Genomic DNA, 15,291 nt, shown 5'->3' with positions numbered 1-15,291 from the left:
GCCTTGCTGTTAGCACTGAACGTCGTAGAGATGTTCAGGGCATGGGATTTGAAATCAATGGCGTCCTGCCCCGGTGACCCGTTTCCTCGGAGTGTTAGAAACAGTTATTCCCCTGGATATATATTTAAAGAGAACGTCGGAGCTCTCCCAGAGGGTCATGGGATTGTGCATTCATCTTTGCAGGGATCAATACGCCCGAGAGCTGAGTTGTAATTTACAGAGGCATGAAGACATTCCTCGCGGTGTGAGTCAGCGTGCGAGGGCCACGGTGCCCCCAGAGTTATTTTATTTCCGTCATATTGGTAAATAAGAAAAAAAATTATCTTGGAGAATGAAGAATATACATTGCTTCCCCTCCTCCCCCCCCCCCCCGAGGAAGAATTGAATGTTGAGAGTAGGAAAAATGTATCTTTTGGCTGGAGGGGGCTGCACGTTGGCTCTTGGCTGTGGCTATGATTAAAATCCAAACAATCCCAGTTTCTGGCAAATGGAAGAGAGGGTGGTGGTGGTGGGGGAGGGTTGTGTTTTCTGGTCTGACTTCTTGATTAGTCTGCGCGGCGCCATCTGCCGCGTGCCATCTCGGCTGCCAAGGCCCGTGCGCGGGAGCCTGCAGGCTGCGGCTGCGGATGGGTCTGGCATTTCCACCGAGAGTGAGCTGGGGGTCTTAGGTGGGAAAAGGGCCCGGCGGGCCACGGCTGCCAGGAGAGTCACAGCCAGAAGTGCGAGGCTCCAAGTGGCCGTCTGTGGAGACAGAAGGGCCAGCAGGGCAGCGGGAAGTGCCCTTGCCCGACCCCGCTGGTTCTGCAGGAGTTCTCTTGAGGTCTCTCCCCAGCCCGATCCTCGACGGCACGGTAGACTCTGCCGAGACTCCGGATCTGGTGGCAGAGGAGAAAGGAACAGGCCCAGCCTCCAGCAATGTCGATGTCTGCCAGTGCTTGGACATTCTCACCACAAAGCCGTTGTCGTAACCATTACTGCAGACGAGAGACCTGTGGCCTGGACGAGCAAGGCCAGGTCACGTGACGGGTAGACGGTCAATCTGCAGATCGGCCTGAGCGTGTTTGGTACTCACACGATCTGGGTCTGCTCTTTCCCTCACTGAACTCAGAAACGCATCTTCCTTCCGGAAGCCACTCTCGAGATGGTGGCTCCCCAGAGTGGAGTCACAAGAAGAAAAACAAGCCACTTCAGAGAGCCCTTGCCATGGGTTTAAGACCTTTCCTCTACTTCCTGTCATTTTACTCTGGTGTGATGGGGAGGGGGGTGGCATGTTGAGGGGAGCCCCTGGCTCCTCAATCCCCCTCCTGCCCAGGTGTTCTCCTCCTGAATGAAACAAGACTGTCTCTCAGGACTGCTCTGGGGTCACTGGCTCTGTGTGGCTTGGCACTGAAGTGCTTCCAGAAGGTTCTGGTTTTGGCAAGAGTGTTAATTGTTTTCCTGTCTGTTCCTCGTTCCCAAACTCCAATCACAGTAAGATCAGAGAGATGGTCTTTGAGATAAAGGATGAATCAGGAAGGACAGGAGTGTGGACTGGCACCCCGGGAGAGAGTTCAGACCATGCCAGGAGGATGTCAGCCTACAAGCGCAGCAACCTTCCAGACATTCTGAGAGGATCATTAAGGTGCCGCCGGCAGCCTTCCCTTGATATCTGCCACACAGGGAGCGGGCAGTGATGAAAACAGATGGGAATATTTCATCTTCTAAAAACCAAAGTGATAATTACCTCTGCTGTAATTTGCGGATTTAATCGACTTGGTAAGATATGAGTGTCAGAGAGTGGTCTGGGCTGATCATGGCACAGTCTTTCTCCCCGTCTTTGCCTTGCATGATCATTTTGAAAGCTCTCAGCAGTCTTGCTAATAACAGCATTACTAGAATAACCACTTCTGGCCTCCGTACACCTCCTCTCCACAAAGCTCAACAATGTCAATGATTGTTAATCCGGTAACTTTCCAAAGGAGTGTGGAACGCAGTCATCCCATTGCATAGGCGTGAAGCCAGAGCCGGGGTGAAGGACGTTACTTGCAGTTCCCTAGGGCTGCCTTGATGAGTCAGCACATGCTGGGTGGCTTCAAATGACCAAAAGTTCTTTCACTGTTCAGGAGGGCAGAAGTCTTGATCCAGGCCACCCTCCCTTCAGAGTACCTGGGGTTGAACCGTCCTTGCCTTTTCTAGCTATGGGTGGCTCCTGGTGTTCTTTGGCTTGTAACAGCATCATTTTGGCCTCTACTCCCTTTTACGGCTGACTCCCCTATCTCCTTGGCCTTTGTACTTTTCTCCTTTTGCTCCTAAAGACTCAGTCACTGGGGCCAGAACCCACCCGAAATCCAGACAGACCTCATTAATCTCTCTCTTTCCCCACTCTCTCTGTCTCTCTGTCTCTCTCTCATATATACACACACATGAATACACACATATCTGTGCTCTCTCTCTCTCTCTCTCTCTCTCTCTCTCTCTCTCTCTCTCTCTCTCACACACACACACACACACACACACACACATATATACACATTCCTGGGGCTTCAGCTCAGCACTTGGGTGCTGTTCCTGAGTTCTCTTGCTCAGTGCTGGTGTTCTGTCAGTTGAGCCACACCTTCACTTACAGCTTATTGGTGGCTCATTGGAGAGAAGAGTCTCATGAACTTTCCTGCCCCGGCTGGCTTGGAATCTTGACCCTCATATCTCAGCCTCCTGAGTAGCTCAGGTGACAGGCGTGAGCCACCACTGCCTGACCAAAAAATCTACTTTAAAAAAAAAAGTAAAACTGTGAATGTATTCTTAAATTTCCATCACATATATTTGTTATATCTTTCTAAAGATAAGGGTGGAGTGTTTTAGGTACAACCTCATGAAATCAACAATTCCTTGCTATCAGATACCCAGTTAGTATCTCATGAATACTGTAATTTTGAGGGAAAAAAAATCAGGAGCTACACAGATCTACATATTGCATTAGCCAACAAGTTAATGTATGCTTTTTAAAGAACTTTCCATTAAAAAATTAAATTTATTAAATTTTTTTTCTTTGAACAGTTGTACAGTGGGGTTTCAATTCAACCTGGGAACTGATGGGTACCATCAGCTGGCTGACTACTGTCCCTCCCCCTCCCCCACATTGGTTTTGTCTTCGAGGACACTGAGACCAGAGTGACATATTCACAGATTCTGGGGCTCGGATTTGGGCATCACTGTTTGGAGGCCATGATGGAACCCAGGAGATGGATGATATACCACCAGCTCCCCGAGAGTGTTCTGTGCACCCTTCCAGCCGTCACTGCTACATTGGGAGGGCTGGGTTGTGTGTCCTGTGACAGTGGCACTGATTTGTTACCCTCCCCTGCCCCTGCCTCGTTTTCTCCACGTGGCCCCTGCGTGGCCATGGGCCTCACTACTAATGAAGGTGCGGAGAGGAGGGATCCATGCTCCTAAACGCTGTCACTGCCTTGGCTTAGGAGCGGGGTGTTTGCATGCTGGGGCCTGGATGGCCTGAGTTCATCTGCGTGGGGGCCTCTGGGGTCCTATGATGGGGTCCCAGGCCATGTGGGGGGGCAAGGCTGCTGGGCATTGCAGAGCTTTGCGGTCGGTGCCATGTTATTGAGAGGGCTGCCTGAATTATGAATGGAGCTTGGAGAGTGAGCGAGAGGCAGCCGGGCTTGGGCTCTGCAGACCGCCCCCCGCCCAGCCCTGTCTGGAGTCTCCTCCTCCGGCATGGGAGCCTGGCTTAGACGTGTCCACCTCGCCGCTGCCAGGATGGACAGGCGGTTGCGGGCTGGCTCAGCAGGATGCCCAGGCGCTCCCGTCAAGACCAAAAAGGCCTCCGTGGGGTGCGTGCGCATTGTTGTCTTCATAGAGCCCCTAGGGTTCTTCAGTTTCCCAGGGACTCTGGCTGGCATGGAGGGACCAGATCTCAAGGCGCCTGTCTGGGGCTGGATCTGGTCCTGTACACCAGGCCCTGGCGAGAGGAGATGGGAGGGAGTGGGTGTTACCTGGCTCAGGTCAGCCCGGTGCGCCGGGCCGTGGCGCCTCCCAAGGCCTCTGTCTCCGCTCGCTCTCCCGCCAGCCTCCGGACGCGCTGGCTCTGTCCACGCCAGGAGCCTGTCTGGTCTTTTCCATACCTGTTTAATCATGGAGGGCCGCATCTTGTTAGGCGAGCAGCAGGCAAAGACCAGGCCGCCGTGGGTCAGTTCCCACACGGCCAGGCATCCGGACCCACAGTGTCCTCCAGCCAGGCCAGCAGTGGCAGCGAATTAATCCACTCCCTTCCTTTCTCCTTTCCTTTCTCTTTCCTTTTCCCTTTCCTTCCCTGTCCTGTCCTGTCCTTCATTCTGAGTGGACGCAGCCCCAAGCCACGCTCTGCGTCGTTGCTCTTTGAGAAATATACAAACCACATACCTGTGCCTCTGTGTGTGTGTGTGTGTATGTGTATGTGTGTGTATGTGTGTGTGTGTGTGTATGTGTGTGTGCGTGTGTGTGCGTGTGCGTGTGTGCTTGCTCATGAGTCATCCTAACTGGCTGGTTCTTTAGCTCTGGGGTTCTTTAGCTCTCCTCCGCCTCCTGGGTGAGCTCCACAGGTCCCTGTGTTTCCCGCCCTCAGCTCTGTCTACCACCGTCCCCATCTCTGTCCTTCCCCTGCCCCCCCCCCGCCCCCTGCATCTGCCTCTGTGAACCCCTGAAGCCAGTGGTCCCCGCTTACCCCTTCCCGAGTCTCCTGGGCACCCGCAGAACTCTGCGAGGGGGGAGAAGGGGCGGGAAGCGCGTGAGGTTCAAAGTCGGGACAGACCGAGCTTGGTCTGTGGTCTGTCCTGCGGCAGAGGAGCATCTGCGAGGTCTGGCTCCCCTTCCGCCCCTTTTTCTGCAAGGACACCGGGTGCAGAGGGGCTCACAGGAGGTTTGGCCCCCGGGGGTGCGGATGGCCGGTGGGGGGGGGCGAGGGTCCTCTCCACGGGGTGCCCTTGCTCTGAATGAAGCACCAGTGCCCTTCCCCCAACCCCGGCCCTGGCTCGCTCCTTCCGGAAGGCCGCTAAGTGCGGATGCACGCAGAACTATTTTGGAATCTGCCAGCTGTCAAAAATATCCGGGGTCTCAGCGCGGTGACCCGAGCGCGCTCTGCCCGGTCGACTCCCTCCAGAGCCCCCGGAAATCGCGTTCCCCTAACGATCCAGGCCTTCGGGCCTTCCGGGGGCCTGTGCCGTGAGAGGTGTTCGGATCGATGGGCACGGGTCACGTCCTCCAAGTAACCCCATCCAGGAGGGAGGTGATGCGGCCTGTCTCAAGGGAAACCAGAGGAGAACCTGGGCCGTGAACTGGGCTCTTCCTTGTTCACCAGGCCAAGTGCTCCTGGGACAGGGACCATCGTCTCTGTATTAACAGCACTCAACCCAGGGCCAGAGCGCAAACAGGTGCTTATTAAAAACTCGTTGAACTCACGGAGGAGAAGAGTTGGTCCCAGGACGGACTTTGAATATATCTTGGAATTAGCTAGCCACCGACTGCCCCGGGGAAATCTCCTTCGTTCACACTCTTTCCCTCTAGTTTCGTTCAGGAAGAATTTATGCTTTAGGTACTGGGAGATTCAGCAATGAACAAAATAGACTTTGCCTCTGAGCTGAATTTTTTATAATCTGAATGTTTTATCATCGGAGAGACACAAACTGGACTATTCGAAGCTGTTCCGGGTGGTGACAAATTCTAGAAAGAAGGGTGGGGGGAACAGGAGTGGGAGCGGAGCCAGTCTGGTTAGATAGGCTGGGTAGAGCTTGGCAGGCAGATGGAGCAGCAGGTGCCAAGGTCCTGAGGCAGGCCTACCCGGGTTGTATTAGTGAATGCGCAGGAGGAGGAAAGGAGGAGGAGGTAGGAGGTAAGCTCAGAAAGGCGATGGAGAATGGTCATGGCTTCGACTTTCGGTGAGATGGGCAAGGGCTGGAGAAATCGGAGACGAAGAACAGCTCAGAGCTTCTGACGGTCTCCTTGCTAATGTTAATTAAAATGAGATCATCCGTTTTAAAACAAAACGATTCTTTTTTCTTCTTCCCTGACCTCGCTCAGCTCAACCCCTGCTTCCCGCATGGGAAGGGGGGGGGCGGCTGGGTCTCCACCCCCGGGAGGAAACGGGGAAACGGGGCCGTCCTGGGTTCAGGGATTCTTCCCCCTGCCTTCTTGCCCGCAGGAGGCTGGAGCAGAACTTCTTCAACTGCAGCTGTGATATTCGATGGATGCAGCTGTGGCAGGAGCAGGGGGAGGCCAGGCTGAACGCCCAGAGCCTCTACTGCATCGGCCCCGACGGCGCACAGCTCCCGCTCTTCAAGATGAACATCAGCCAGTGTGGTAAGGAAGCGCCCCTGCCTGCGTCAGAGACGTCCGTCCATCCATCCGTCCGTTCCCCTCCTCCCCACCCCCCTGGGAGAGCTTCAGAGAGGCTCATGGGACCGTAGATCTCAGGGCCCGAGAGCAGGCTCTAGGACAGCCCGGCGTCTGGCGACAGGCCCGGGCACCTGTGTCTTGGGCAAGCTCCCTGGGGGCCGGGGGGAAGGTCCCCACCACGCACGTTTTAAACAAAAGCAGCGCTGAGTAGCTGGACAGCCACACCTCCGTCTCGGGAGCGAGCGAGGGCCTGGGCTGCGGTCGGCCCCGGAAGGCCTGCAGGGACTCTGGGCCTCGGCATCTCAGCAGGCTGTTTGAAGATTCATCACAGGGCCAGGGCTTGGGTGGCTCACGCCTGTCTGTCATCCTGGCTGCTCAGGAGGCTGAGATCCGAGGATGGCGGTTCAAAGCCAGCCCAGGCAGAAACCCCCGTGAGACTCTCATCTCCAATAGACCATTCAGAAAACCGGAGGTGGCGCTGTGGCTGCACAGTGGTAGAACGCTAGCAAAAGGAGCTCAGGGACAGCGCCCAGGCCCTGAGTTCAGGCCCCCATGGCCACTGAGAAACAACCACAACAGGGTCATCCCTGAGCCAGGCACGCAGGTCCACCGCTGACCTGAGGACAGAGTTTGCCCGAGTGGCATTCGCTTGTGTGTCTACCCTTCCTGCCTCTCCTCTGCTCCCAGACCTCCCCGAGATCAGTGTGAGCCACGTGAACCTGACGGTGCGCGAAGGGGACAACGCTGTCATCACCTGCAACGGCTCCGGGTCGCCGCTGCCTGACGTGGACTGGATGGTCACCGGCCTGCAGTCCATCAACACCCACCAGGTGAGCTCCACGGGCTCCAGAGGGAGACCGAGGCGGGGCCCACCGCCCTGCAGTCACAGACAAGAGCGGGAAGTTGGTCCTGTCCCCGTGGGGACAGACATGGAGCCTCGGGCCCGGCTCTGGCCACTTTGACCTTACACGTGCGATCACAACTGTTCCGTGCCCTCTCTCGTGACGTGGCGGGGGTGAGGGTCACACGATCTGTGACTGTGCACCGTGGCGCCCGGCCCGGGGCCTTCCGTGAGACGCCCCGCCCGCCCCCACGGCTCTCCCTGTGAGCTCGGCAGGTGCCCCGTGGGTGCTGACCACGGTCTCTGGATTCCTGCTTTCAGACAAATCTGAACTGGACCAACGTGCACGCCATCAACCTGACCCTGGTGAATGTGACCAGCGAGGATAACGGCTTCACCCTGACCTGCATCGCCGAGAACGTGGTGGGCATGAGCAACGCCAGCGTGCCCCTCACCGTCTACTGTGAGTGCCTGCCCCCATGGAGGCCGCCATGGAGGCTGGGGCCAGGAGGAGGCTGGGCCAGGAGAAGGCTGGGAGGGAGGCTGGGGCCAGGAGGAGGCTGGGCCAGGAGGAGGCTGGGAGGGAGGCTGGGGCCAGGAGGAGGCTGGGAGGGAGGCTGGGGCCAGGAGGAGGCTGGGAGGGAGGCTGGGGCCAGGAGGAGGCTGGGAGGGAGGCTGAGGCCAGGAGGAGGCTGGGAGGGAGGCTGGGGGTCAGGAGGAGGCTGGGAGGGAGGCTGGGGTCAGGAGGAGTCTGGGAGGAAGCTAGTCCCAGGAGGAGGCTGGGAGGGAGGCTGGGGTCAGGAGGAGTCTGGGAGGAAGCTAGTCCCAGGAGGAGGCTGGGAGGGAGGCTGGGATCAGGAGGAGGTTGGGAGGGAGGCTGGGGCCAGGAGGAAGCTAGTCCCAGGAGGAGGCTGGGAGGGAGGCTGGGGCCAGGAGGAGGCTGGACAGAGGCTGGAGAAGGGGGTTGAGGCTCTCGTGTAGCATGACTGAGAGGTCAGTCCTTGGTGAGTGACCCCTGGCCCCCGAGAAGCTGGTGTGCGTCTAATCAACCGCTTCTTCAAGGCGCTTCCGATGGGCCCATTTTGCCCCTGGCCAACCCCTAACAATACCTTGAGTAGAGGAGGCCGGGGCAGGGGTCCCTCCGGCTCCCGGGGGGTTCTCTTCCTCTCTGTGGGGCGGGACCTCCCTTCCCCTCACCCCTTTCCAGAGTGGGGTGGGAGGAGCGTCGAGCTGTCTCCCAGCCCCGTTCCGGGAGCTCGCCCCGGGGCGGGCGGGGATGGGGGGGCCACAGGGGCCCAGTGGGGCGGGGGGGGCCACAGGGGCCCAGTGGGGCGGGGGGGGCCACAGGGGCCCAGTGGGGCGGGGGGGGCCACAGGGGCCCAGTGGGGCGGGCGGGGATGGGGGGGCCACAGGGGCCCAGTGGGGCGGGGGGGGGCCACGAGGCCCCACGGGCCGCGGACATCAGCCGGCCTCTCCCCCCCAGACCCCCCGCGCGTGGTGAGCCTGGAGGAGCCGGAGGTGCGGCTGGAACACTGCATCGAGTTCGTGGTCCGCGGGAACCCGCCGCCCACCCTGCACTGGCTCCACAACGGGCAGCCGCTGCGCGAGTCCAAGATCACCCACGTGGAGTTCTACCAGGAGGGCGAGGTGGCCGAGGGCTGCCTGCTCTTCAACAAGCCCACGCACTACAACAACGGCAACTACACCCTTGTGGTCAAGAACCCGCTGGGCACAGCCAACCAGACCATCAGCGGCCACTTCCTCAAGGAGCCCTTTCCAGGTGAGCGGCGCGCGACCCGACCCAATGCCCTCTTCCTGGCGTCGAAGCCTCCAGGGACACACCGCTGTACACACACACACACACACACACACACACACACACACACACACACACACACACACACACACACACACACACACACACACACACACACACACACACACACACACACACACACACACACACACACACGCTGAGCCGGGACTACAGACGTGACGGGCAGGAAGGTTGGAGAAGGTCCACCCAGCCCTTTACATGTGGAGCCCCTGGGTCCCAGAGTTTGCTCTTTCTGAGCCTCGGTGTCCACCGGGCTGAGTTGTTAGTTACGCACCCTTGGGGACAATACGACCAAAGCCATGCTCTACCCCTCCCGGTCCGCCGTGGGTCCCAGCAGACCCCGCCGTGGGGCTGATGCTGACGCTATCACGTGGCTACGGTGACTCTTTCCCTTTTTGCAATTACTAAGAATCGCATGTTGAGATCTGCCTGGATCATTTCTCTTCATTCCTTTTGTAAACTCATTTCGACATTTAAGCACGAAGATTCTTGCCTGAATTCTTGCCCAACTTTGGCAAAGGCTTGGAATTTACCAAATGCTCTGATTTTTATTCCCATCCTCGCCTCTTCTACCTTATTTGTAGGGATTTTACCGTGGGAGAGCCCTCATTCTCCCTCCCCCCCCCACCCGCCCTCGCCATTTTGTTGTTCAATGACGTATTTGTATCTGTGTGGCTTTGTGGGCATGTTTGCCGTTCCTGTGTTTGTTTGGTGGGACTATCACAAGGAAGCGCCATAGATTGGGTAGCAACTTGTCTCTTGCCCCTCACGATTCTGGGGGCTGGTCATCTGAGACCAGGAGTTGGCAAAGTCAGTGTCTTCTGAGGCCTTGTCCCCCTGTCCTTCACCCTGCGTCCTGACTTGGCCTTCCTTCTGTGGATGTGGGTGCTGGGCTTCACTCACCAGGACACCGGACCTATTGGATTAGAGGTTAAATTCACAGTTGCTTCTTTTTACTTAAGCTACTTAATTGAAGACCCTGTCTTCAGACCCTGTCTGAAGTAGTGGGGGTTGCACCTTCAATGTATGGATTTTGAGGGGACACATAGGTTTTGGTCCTTGACAATCCACGATGGCAAATTATCCTGCCTGGCAACCCTGAAACCGTGAGCGTCCCTTTCCGCCGACGCCCGTTTCCTCTTCCCCGGCCCCTTCGGTCCTTGAGCCCTTTCCTTCTTCCTAGAACCAGGGCGGTTCCAGGCACGCCTTGTATTTCCCCAGCCCCAGCTCCCAGTAGTCCATGTCTTCAGGAAATTCTCCTTTGTTGGAGAGGGAAAGAATCTGGAAGATTCTTCCCATTGATTGGTAGACCCACCCAGAGCCCGTCTGTTACGATCTGACTGCCACCAAAGCCTCTTCTTAGATGAGTGGCACGCAGCCAGTTAATTTCGGTAAGCTCGCTTCGGGATTTGCCGAGACAATGCGGTCCAAATGTGAGGAGGGTTACCAAGGTGGCCTGGTACATGTTGCCTGAAGCGCTCGGTACCCCTTTTCTCTCCCCCCTACCTTCCCAGCTCATCATCGATGTCTAGTTAAGGACTAGCTTTATTTTCCAAGGCTGTCTGGGTCCAGAGACCAAAGCTCAAAGAGCACCCATCCCTCGGTAGGAGGGGCAGGGTCTGTGGGGCGACCAGGGAACCACGGGAGCCACCAGTGCCTGTCTAAGCGCAGCCACCTCGTCCCGTGGCCCAGCATCTCCAGTGCTCTGATCACGAAGCAGGGAGGGGGCACTGGCTGGCCTGGGAACTAGGATTTAACTTCCAGTCTCAGCTCCCGGATGGACTGCCTCCTTTCTCTCTGGTTTTGTCCCTGTCCGGAGGGCGACCCCCTCCCTCCCCCAGAGGCAGCGACTGCCCCACGGGAAGAAGGGTGCAGGTGTGAGGCTGTGGGACAGGGCTTGGGGCCTGGGAGAGTGGGAGAGGCTGTCATGGTGGGGCTGACGTAGCGGGTCTGATCTGTTTTTGTTTTTTTTTAATGACGTTTGTTAATAATTACCTCTTCGTCTTTTCTTTCTTCTTTTTTCAGAGAGCACAGACATCTTTGATTTCGGTAAGTCCGCTTCATTCTGGGAGTTTCCATTAACGACCGAATCCAGACACCCCTCCTCCCTCTCCACATCATCCTCACCTACAGGATGACTGAGGGTCTTTGAAGGAAATGGGGGAAAGGGACAGGAGAGGACAGTCCCGTCTGGGGCCTGCTTTTCCCTGGGTCAGTGCCCCGGGCCTCAGTTTCTCCCAGGGAGTTTTCTGGTGTATCTGGCCGTGGCAAGGGTGGGGGTCTTTGTGTCCTGGCGGGCCCCTACTGAGGATCTCACTTGTTCAGATAAAGCGGGGGGGGGGGGGGGACTGAAAAACTCACTAAGGTTCCTCATCTGCGTTTCAAGTCCTGTATCCTGGCCAGAACCCTCGTCGGGTAGAGTTAGGAGCTGGCCGGGTGGATGAAGGGCCCTGGCGTCGAGGGGAGGGGCTGGGCAGAGACTCTGGGCGACTCTCCCATGCCCCCGTCAGCTATGTAACCTTCTCTTCGTGTGTGTGTGTGTGTGTGTGTGTGTGTGTGGTGTGTTTGCTTTTCAGACTCTGAAGTGAGCCCCACGCCCCCCATCACTGTGACCCACAAGCCAGAGGAAGACACTTTTGGGGTGAGTCCCTTGTTTGGTGAGGAGGAACATGTTCTTGTCCAGACGGTTTTCGGGTTGCTGTCGAGCCGCTGGCTTTCCCAAATATTACCTTCCTGGGAACCCCGGTACCAAGCGGGTGAGGGAAACGAGGATGACCTCCTGGGAGGAGACCTTCCTCATTTGACGGGGCAGCTCTCCGGGTGTGTGGAAGCCTCCAAGGACGAGTTGGAATTAGCCGGTCCGTTAACTGCCCCTCGCCTTCTGCGCAGGTCTGGGCAGCTCAGGCCTTCCTGGGCGGGTTTTCTGAGCCCTGATCTCCGCAAGACGGATTTTCTCTGGGAAGGCAAGCAAAAGAGTCATCACTAGCTCCTCCTGGAGAGGAATAACAGGGCACGAGGGTACAGAACCTGCTGGATAATTAAAATAACAGAAGTTCCTCTAGATTTGCTTGTGTGTCTCTACAATAGCCTGTAGGTGAAAGGAACATTGAATCATGGAACTTTTCTCTAATCAAGTTGGGTTAATTTTCCATTTTTTAATTAAAAACAAAGATAGAAGCTGTCTCTGAGTCTCAGAAATGCCTTCTTCTAAGGCTCTTATTCAGTAGTGAGGTTCTAGGTGTGAGGCGGGACTCTGGTCATTTCCATCCTCAGGCTGGGATGGATTCCCTGTGGGCAGGCATGGCACTTTGAAGACCTTGGGATTCCGGTGGCCGGTCCTGACTGTCTGTGTTTGGCCCTCACAGGTGTCCATTGCGGTTGGACTGGCTGCTTTTGCCTGCGTCCTGCTGGTGGTTCTCTTCATCATGATCAACAAGTATGGCCGACGGTCCAAATTTGGAATGAAGGGTAAGGTGGTGGGGGAGGGCTCTCGAGGAGCAACACGGGGCTCTCCTGTGGTCCAAAGATGCTGTTGTCATTTCCTGGTGTCCTCTGAGAGAGACTCGGGGCCTGGGGCTGATGTGGTCTGGGAGGAAAGCCTTGTCTGTACCCTCGATCTTGGGAGTGAAGGACGGAAGGCCGCGCCGGGGTCTGTGGGAATCCAGCCACGGGCCATATGCGGTTTGCCCATGCGTGCTGACAGAGCCGCTGCTCAGAGGGGCTGCTGTGCTGGGGACAGTTTTGGGGACGGAGGTTGGGCTCCGGGGCAGATGAAGAGGACGCGGTGTTGGGAGTCCGGCTGGGAAGGAACCACCCGGCCTGACACGGACGGACTGGTGGACGCCGGCGCCAAAAACCCGCCGGCGCCAGGGCAGTTCCTTCCGCCCATAGCCGACAGAGTTCCGGAGCCGATGCCAAGAGCAACACCAGGTCTCTCCCTCCGTTGGCCAGCTGCCACCCCACGCACGGAGCGCGCAGTGAAAGGCAGGGTGGGGTGGCGGGAGGTGGCACCCTGCCAAGGCTGGGGCCAGGGGCCGGCATAAGCGGGGTTAACATGGCGCATTAGCATCCACCTGTCCCGTCACAGGGGTGGATGGAACCCAGCCGCTGAGAGAAACGTTAGGTTTTTCCATCAGTGCTCACAGCTGGGGTGTGTGTGTGTGTGTGTGTGTGTGTGTGTGTGTGTGTGTGTGTGTGTGTGTGTGTGTGTGTGTGTGTGTGTGTGTGTGTGTGTGTGTGTGTGGCTGAGGGTCGGGCAGGGGTGGGTGGGAGGAGTGGATAAAGGTCCCTGTGAGATGCAGGTCGTTGTTCACTGCCGACACTGTGGGTTGGAGCAAGATGAGCTTGTATGGCTGTGTGGGGGTCACGACCTCAGGACTCAGGGACTGAAGGAATGTCCAGTAGTGACACCCACGTGCGAACGCTGATGTGTTTGTCCACGGTGAGGGTTGAAGGTGGGTTCATGGGAGACTAGTATATTCATTTTATGATATGCTCAGAACGCTGATATTCTAAGAAGACACTGAATGACAGAAGGGCAGACTTCTCTGGTTTTCCAGGAGTCTTCTTCTTCTGTAACTCTGCTTTTGTTGTTGTTGTTGTTGTTGGTCATGCGGCCTGAACTCGGGGCCTGGGCGCTGTCCCTGAGCATTTTTGCTCAAGGCTAGCGCTCTACCACTTTGAGCCGCAGCACCACTTCTGGTTTTCTGGTATTTCACTTTGGACTTTCCTTCCCGGGCTGGCTTTGAACCCTGATCCTCAGATCTCAGCCTCCTGAGTATCTAGGATGACAGGCATGAGCCAGCGGCGGCCAGCTGTGTAACTCTGCTTTTGATGAACTGAAATGACGGCCGTTCCAAGCCAGGTTTTCTCGAACCAGCTAAAACATTTTGTCCAAGAGAAACACACACACAGGAAATTAAAAGAGGGGATGGAGTTTGATGACTTAACACCAAATAAGACCAGAAACATCTTGACTTGTGGCCTGTTATCTGCCAGCGCTGACCATGTGTTAAACAGGGCCGTGCAGGTTCACATGAGATGGGCTGAGTGGCTCAGTGCCTTCTACCTCGGGGTAATCCTTGGGCTCTTGGCTTTGAGGACTGGCACTCACGTGTGTAATGTTATTCTTTTCTACCTGGGAAGGAGCTTCCTTAGCTCTTCCCCCTTCCATGTGAGAACACATCAGGCCATGAAGGGAAGGGAAGGCTTGTTCTTCCCTGATGGAGGCCTGGGGGCAGCTGGGGCGGGACAGCGTGTTTGGCAGTGCTGGGAGAGCAGATTTTTCCCATTAATTGTCATCCTGTTTCTGGAACAGCCTGTCCCCGTGTCGGCTGCATCAGGCTGGTACCTCCCGTCAGCTGTCCTCAGCTTCTCCTGGCCTCTGCTCTCCTCTCCCTCTCCCTTGGCCCTGGTTGAACTAGGAGAAACATTTCTACACAGGTAGCCCCAGCGAAAGCAAGCCTTGTTCTTGAGAGTTGGGTCACTTAAAGAACGTAGGCTAGGGTTTGGGGCAAGGCGAGGCTGTTTAGAATTACGCACACTGCTCTCTGATCTCTATCAAGCCCGATGGTGTTTAGGACTCATTTTAGGAGACATGAGTAAAATGCCCAGATGCCAGATACAACCTTGGCATTTCCTTGCTTTGAGCACTTTGGTCCAGAAAACAGAGTGAAAAGATATGGGGACCAGAAGACCTGTGGGGAACCCCGTCTCTTCATATCCACTCCCTTCTCAGCTGACATGTGTGAACCATGGCTGCCTTAGCATCTTGCGGCTGTGGCCAGACACCCAAGCAAACGAACTTGATAGGGGAGGAAGAGTTTAATTTCATCCATGGCTTTAGAGTTCTCAATTCATGGTCACTCGACCTCCTCCCCCCCTTATACCCCACCCCACTGCATATCTATCATGGTGGTGGAGATCTGTTCACCTCACGGTAGCCTGGAAGCAAAGCATTGAGTCAGGAAGTGACCAAGATGGCCATATCCCTTCAAGGGAGCAACGCCAATAACTTCCTCCCCCTAGGCCCCACCCACTGAGGTCACCACCTTGCACTAGTACCAGGGACTGGGACCCAGGCCTCTGGGGGGTGGGAGAGGTACACTGAGGAGCCGAAGCTTACCGTGGGCATATGAGAGGGCTCTTTGGGCATCCTCTTTTCTGGACATGAAAGTCTTTATTGCCCTGCCGCAAAAGATTGTCTCTTTCTTTAAGTCTCTAGCATATGGTGAGCGTGCCTTTATTAAATGCT

General features: G+C 56.5%; 1 protein-coding gene across 4 annotated transcripts in view; it reads left to right on the top strand.

Moving 5' to 3' along the window:
- Positions 1-15,291, top strand: part of Ntrk3 (neurotrophic receptor tyrosine kinase 3) — a 227,872-nt gene that overhangs the window by 62,615 nt on the left and 149,966 nt on the right. For all 4 annotated transcript variants that reach the window (XM_070043209.1, XM_070043208.1, XM_070043207.1 and 1 more), the window contains exons 5-11: positions 6,167-6,324; positions 7,048-7,190; positions 7,523-7,664; positions 8,685-8,981; positions 11,064-11,087; positions 11,615-11,679; positions 12,404-12,506. In XM_070043209.1, coding sequence (XP_069899310.1) covers positions 6,167-6,324; positions 7,048-7,190; positions 7,523-7,664; positions 8,685-8,981; positions 11,064-11,087; positions 11,615-11,679; positions 12,404-12,506 — 932 coding nt within the window. The remainder of the gene's footprint in view (positions 1-6,166; positions 6,325-7,047; positions 7,191-7,522; positions 7,665-8,684; positions 8,982-11,063; positions 11,088-11,614; positions 11,680-12,403; positions 12,507-15,291) is intronic.

This window comes from Dipodomys merriami, unplaced genomic scaffold (assembly GCF_024711535.1).
Source record: "Dipodomys merriami isolate MVZ:Mamm:240054 unplaced genomic scaffold, mDipMer1.0.p SCAF_33, whole genome shotgun sequence".
Classification (NCBI taxonomy): Eukaryota; Metazoa; Chordata; class Mammalia; order Rodentia; family Heteromyidae; genus Dipodomys; species Dipodomys merriami.
Note: the sequence above shows the minus strand (reverse complement) of the source record. Positions and strands in the feature narration are given on the sequence as shown.